This window comes from Papaver somniferum, chromosome 9, assembly GCF_003573695.1.
Source record: "Papaver somniferum cultivar HN1 chromosome 9, ASM357369v1, whole genome shotgun sequence".
NCBI classification, from domain to species: domain Eukaryota; kingdom Viridiplantae; phylum Streptophyta; class Magnoliopsida; order Ranunculales; family Papaveraceae; genus Papaver; species Papaver somniferum.
In genome coordinates, this window is record NC_039366.1 from 94,898,604 (window position 1) to 94,903,817 (window position 5,214).

The 5,214-nt window shown below is 35.1% G+C and overlaps 1 protein-coding gene across 13 annotated transcripts; it reads left to right on the top strand.

Annotated features, from left to right (window-relative positions):
- The first annotated feature begins 1,203 nt into the window (after positions 1–1,203).
- On the top strand, positions 1,204–4,785 carry LOC113307745. Of its 13 annotated transcripts, XM_026556190.1 has the most exons (6): positions 1,204–1,440; positions 2,390–2,519; positions 2,758–2,855; positions 3,836–3,876; positions 4,126–4,165; positions 4,493–4,785. In XM_026556190.1, exons 2-6 carry the CDS (start codon positions 2,454–2,456, stop codon positions 4,692–4,694), a joined length of 447 nt encoding a protein of 148 aa, XP_026411975.1. In that variant the 5' UTR covers positions 1,204–1,440; positions 2,390–2,453; the 3' UTR covers positions 4,695–4,785. The 13 variants fall into 13 exon arrangements, 2 of the variants coding, with proteins under 2 accessions (XP_026411975.1, XP_026411974.1); XM_026556189.1 differs by lacking the exon at positions 1,204–1,440 and having other exon boundaries at positions 1,465–2,519; XR_003339296.1 differs by lacking the exon at positions 2,390–2,519 and having other exon boundaries at positions 3,152–4,165.
- The last annotated feature ends 429 nt before the right edge of the window (positions 4,786–5,214 follow it).

Sequence of the window (5,214 nt, forward strand, 5' to 3'; positions counted from 1 at the left end):
GGAGGCAAATGTTGCTCACAGAGAAGCAACAAGCGTGTCGGCAACGAACTAGAATAACAATTGGAGGCCAACGACATACTAGAGTACGGTAAGAGATAAGTAAAGCAAGGAAACAGTAGCAGTAATCATCAACTGGAATATCATAAATAAGGCTAATGACAATAATTTATTTGACCAACTTCCAAATTAACTTCATTTGGTAGTCAGTAGATAACACAAAAATAGACTAGACAACACTCATAATGGTGTTATTCCTCAGGCTCCGGGGTTGCAGGTGCAGGAGGAGGTGAACCAGCAGCAGCAACATCAATTGATTGGGGTCGTCTTGCGTTTGCTCTCACACTAACAAGAGTGCCATTAATCACCAGTAAAACATAGCCTTGGCCATGTAGGACAGATTCGACGGTGGACGTCGAATAAAAAACCACCCTGGCAGAGAGCAGAGTGCGACAGGGTGCACGATAGTGTAGTCTTATTTCACACAATCATCCCCATAGTTCCTGCACATTTGTTAGAATATTATTATATTTTGCAGAAAGATTAGTAATCAACAAATTTCAGAAGCAGAACTGGTACTTCGTTGACACTGATAATATATACTCCCTTCGTTGACAAGTGTCATGAGGATCACTTTTAATGATTAGTTCTCTTAATTTCCTTAATTTTCTTTAAAAACAAAACCATCCTATTAAAAAAGAACGGAGGGAATAGTATATAATAATAAATTAACACGTACGAACGAAAGTAATCTCTGATCTCCTCTCTGGTAACGGCTCGTCCTCCACAGGCAAATATCAGAATCACCGATCCGTCATTCTCCGTAAGTTGATGATTCCTAATATTTACCATTGTAATTGTTATCTCCCCCTTTAATGAGAGCAAGACAAATTGAAACTGTTACCCTATTTATAAACACGGAACGAAATTCGGCCGCTAGATCTGCTGACTCTAAAAACCAGCCGTTGGATCTGAAAATTCCCGCGTTTAAATTTTCCGTGTGAACATCACATAAGAACCATTGGATCATATAACTTTTCAACCGTTTAATCTAATCTTAGCCGTCCAGATTATAAAGGAATTCGGTGTAATACAGAACTTATTATGGGGGCTTATTTAATTTATCTATACTTTGCAAGGACTAAACCAAATTTTCATATAACACTAACATCATAAGATATCGATATTTCTTCCCCTCCCTTTTTTTCTCATCAATAGTTTTGAGGCGAAAATGGTCGACAGTCAGTAACGATGGAGATGATGCTGTACCATATTAAACCCAATCTTAACCAAAGTTTTTTTCTCCAATTTCAATTTGATCTCTGTTAAACAGAGTTACTCAATTAGTAACCCTAATTTGCTTTAGGGTTTGATTGATTAACTTTAGCAAAACAGATTGAACTGAGAAAAGCATCTAATTACAGAATTCGACTGCTTCAACAGGTTGGTTTCTTCATTTGAATCTATTAATTGGTTTTCTGTGATAATTTTTTTTTTCGTTTTTTTGCTCGTAATTTTCGATTCTGTGAACAACAAATTGAAACTAGGGAAGATTTATATCAACATTTAGAGTGCACATATGATGCTAGGTTTACACTAAAAATGTAAGGCTTACTTAGTAAAAAAATGGTGTTATGGCATATGTCTATTATTGGTATAATCTTTGGTTTTTGCCCGATAGTCTTTGCTTTTCTTTTCTGCATCAGAGTGGTGGTAGTTGTTGGCTAATTTGCTGGGAGCAAATATTTGATGCAAAAACATCAGGGATTCAGTAATTTTGGCTATTGTCAACAACTCTTCTTTAAGTGCGTATAATACATGTTGACTACTCTTTGTGTAGTCTCATTATTCACTAGTACAAAATCTGATTTTTAGGACACTGGGGATGTGGGGGAAACGACAGACCCCATTCGTGGTTATACATTTTAACAGTTGGGATTTGTCGAAACATTTTTCTTCAGTTAATTTACGGTACGAACCTGTCGAATTTTTCGGTTATGTTTACCCCCAACTCCTTCAAAGTTCTACCCCTATCGGATATGAATAAGAACCCTTAAAATCAGATTAATCGTAGGGTCTCAATTAGATCTAAAAACTACCTAAAACTGAACACACAGAGAAAATAAAATCTCCCCTATTCTCCATCTTCGTGTTTATCAATAATGAACTGTCTGCTTAACTTCCTCCATGCGATTTTTTCTGATTTTCTTTTTCTTAGAATCAGATGGAAAACTCTGTCAATTTCGATCCCTTCATATATCTTCAAAATCCCTGATTTTTGAAGAAATTGGAATCTGACTCAAATTTCTAATCCACCTAACAGAGAGATTGGAGAATTTTTTTTCTTTTTTGAACACTAAGATCGCTTTGTACATCTCCATCTTCTACCTAGATAACCACCTTGATTGAAGATACATATAATTTTAGCTTGGAATGGTGAAATTGGTGGTGGATTGATGGAAAATACGATAGTGGAGGAGAATCATCATCGAAAAGGTGAAGAAACCCAGGGTGGAGAAGAGGTAAAAACGCAAAATCAATTTAGGATCTTGTGATTTTGGTATAATTTTTTTGTTTATTCATTATGCTCGGCTCGATATTCCTTCAGCAATTGAATTTTTTCTTGGGATTTAGAGTCATGCACAATAGATGTTTGTTCCTCAGCATTTCCAAAATTATTTCTCATTAATTTTCATTAGATCTTCTTGGTGGAGTTTCTCATTGTTGACTACTGATCGTTGTATAGTTTCTCTTATGCAGTTATTGCAGATTTTTTTTAGGTCAAGGGAACTTCCTGTGGTTCAAGGGATACAAAGTTTCCGGAGAAGAAACAAAAGCTATGTGATTTCGAGCTGCAGGTGAGCAATGTGTCATTAACTGTGGATTTTTTTTTTGGGTTCTCTATATGTTATTTAGAGTAAATCCGGGAAGGAGTTAAAAAAGTTGCTAGGAAATTCAGCTGGAATGAATGATTCAGATGCTGGAAGCTCATGTTATTTCATTCAAGAGTACCTAAATTTCACTTAACCTTCCATGTGTTCTTTTTTGTCAAGATGTTTGTTCCCTTGCATTTCCAAAAGTATTTTTCAGTAGATCTTGGTTGAAGTTTTTAGCAGTGTTGACTGATTATCATGGTGTAGTTTCTCTTAAGCAGTTTTTGCAGATTGTTACAAGCTAAGGGAAGCCACCACTGTTGTTGAGGTAGGATGTAACTTCAAGGATGTCGGATGGTGCATAAGGAACAAACATCTATTCTTGTTGGAGATAGAAATTTATGGATAATGTTTAAAAAAATAGAAACAGTAGATTATGAATGATTTTGGAGGTTCGAAACCTCTTGTGGTTGAAGGGATACGATATTCCATAGATGAAATAAAACCAGGTAATGAGTAATGTGCTGGTAGTATTAACTGTGGATTTTGTTTTTGGCTTATTTATATGTCGTTCGAGTTCAAATCTTCTTTGGTGCATGCTGAAGGATTTATGAAAGATCAGAAAGACATAGAAGAAACAATGGGAGAATTGAGTCCAGCATTCATAAGATTTACTGATAATGTGAAGATGGTTATTGTCTAAGAATATGAAAGAATCAAGGTGACATCGTACTGGTACTGGGCTATAGGTACACAAATTAGGTGTATTTGTTATCTGTTGTTTAGATATTTAAATCGCATAGTTACAAGAAAAAGTTCCATTAACATTTCATTTGTTTAGGTTGTTTACTGTTTCTAACAGCGATAGGCACACTTACCTGGTAGATCACTACTCTTGGTTTACAGTGAAAATCCAATCATTCTCTCTATTCCTTGAAGTTAAATATTGAAAATCCCATTCACAGGTGTGCTTCTCTATTCTTGGTGCTGGGGCGTTGTGTTCAAGGTAGTAGTGTAAGCTAGACATTAAGTTTGTCAGGAAACTGTCTTATAGCGGTTAAGAGATTTCTTTAGCCATGCTTCAAAACGGTAGTGCCTTCAAATGAAGTGGATAAATATAATAAATGTAATCTTGATACTTCTCTTATATGTGAATTTTGGCTTCTCGCTCATATTACTCACTTTGGTCTCTGTTGATTGTATGCTTTGATAACACTCTGTCGTTTTACGCATGTTTGGATATGTCCATTTACAGGTCTGCTCTCTCTTCTTGGTGATAGGGTGTCGTGTTCAAGGTAATAAAATCTTTATAAGATAGACATTAAGTTTGTTAGGAAACTATGTCTTATAGTTGTTGAGAAGTGTCTCTTTAGCCATTCTTCAAAAAGATAGTGCCTTCAGATAGTGCCTTCAGTATAATGTACTTAATATTGACAGTTCTCTTTTTATGTAAATTTTGTGCTTCTGGCTCAGATTAGTCAATTTTTTTTGTCTCTGCTGGTTGTATGCCTTAACAACACTCTATCATTTTAAGCATGTTTTGATATATCCACCAGATTCCCCATTTGATGTTAATTGTATTTACCCCATGTTTCCTGACATATGTATGCTAATCTATGTAGTGGCTTACAACAGTGGATATTGGATTTCTGGAAGGTCGGCGTCCTTAACTTAAAGATGCAGATGTTACGATCAATCCTTCAAAAGGTTTGTCTCTGCTTACTGGAGGTATATCGTCTGATGAACAAAAGAAGCTCGGGCATCTGGAAGTTAAATATGTTTAAATATTTTTTTATTTTCTTTGTTGTATTGAACATGAAGTAGCTTCTATTGGTTCTGGTTTCTCAAGTTGTAATTTTTCTTTTGAAGCATTGGTTGTAATTGAATCTAAGTTAATTATAATAAATTTGTTTGAATTTATTAATAAAATTCCATATGTTGGCTTGCTTGTGAAAATAATACTAATGAAAAAAAAGGAAAGAAAATCATATGGGAGTTAGCTGAATTGTATCATCAAAATCTGATTAGGGTGAAGCTGACTCAGCTGAATCTGATTCGGCTGAATCTCCGATGATAATTTTGACAATCAGCATCAGTAGTTAATTTTAGACAAATAAAATCTGTTGTTAATTTTCAACAAAAATGAACTGTCATATAATAAATAGTACACCAAAAATAGGACAGATTTTAGGACGGAAGGTATTACTCCTATAACTCTATTTTCGATAGTTCCTGCCTGTCCTAAATTCCGCGGACTAGTAATTAGTATTTTTGTTCGTGCTACTCTCTGGAATTATAGGTTTGGAGTGTTATTGTTTGGAATTATGTTCGTGTTACTCTCTGG

Bases quoted from the DNA above. Each gene is read 5' to 3' on its own strand.
- LOC113307745 (XM_026556190.1), top strand. From the start codon at position 2,454: ATGGAAAATACGATAGTGGAGGAGAATCATCATCGAAAAGGTGAAGAA. The intron at 2,520-2,757 runs GTAAAAACGCAA...TCTCTTATGCAG, and splicing joins AAACCCAGGGTGGAGAAGAG to TTATTGCAGATTTTTTTTAG. The intron at 4,166-4,492 runs GTAATAAAATCT...TAATCTATGTAG, and splicing joins GATAGGGTGTCGTGTTCAAG to TGGCTTACAACAGTGGATAT.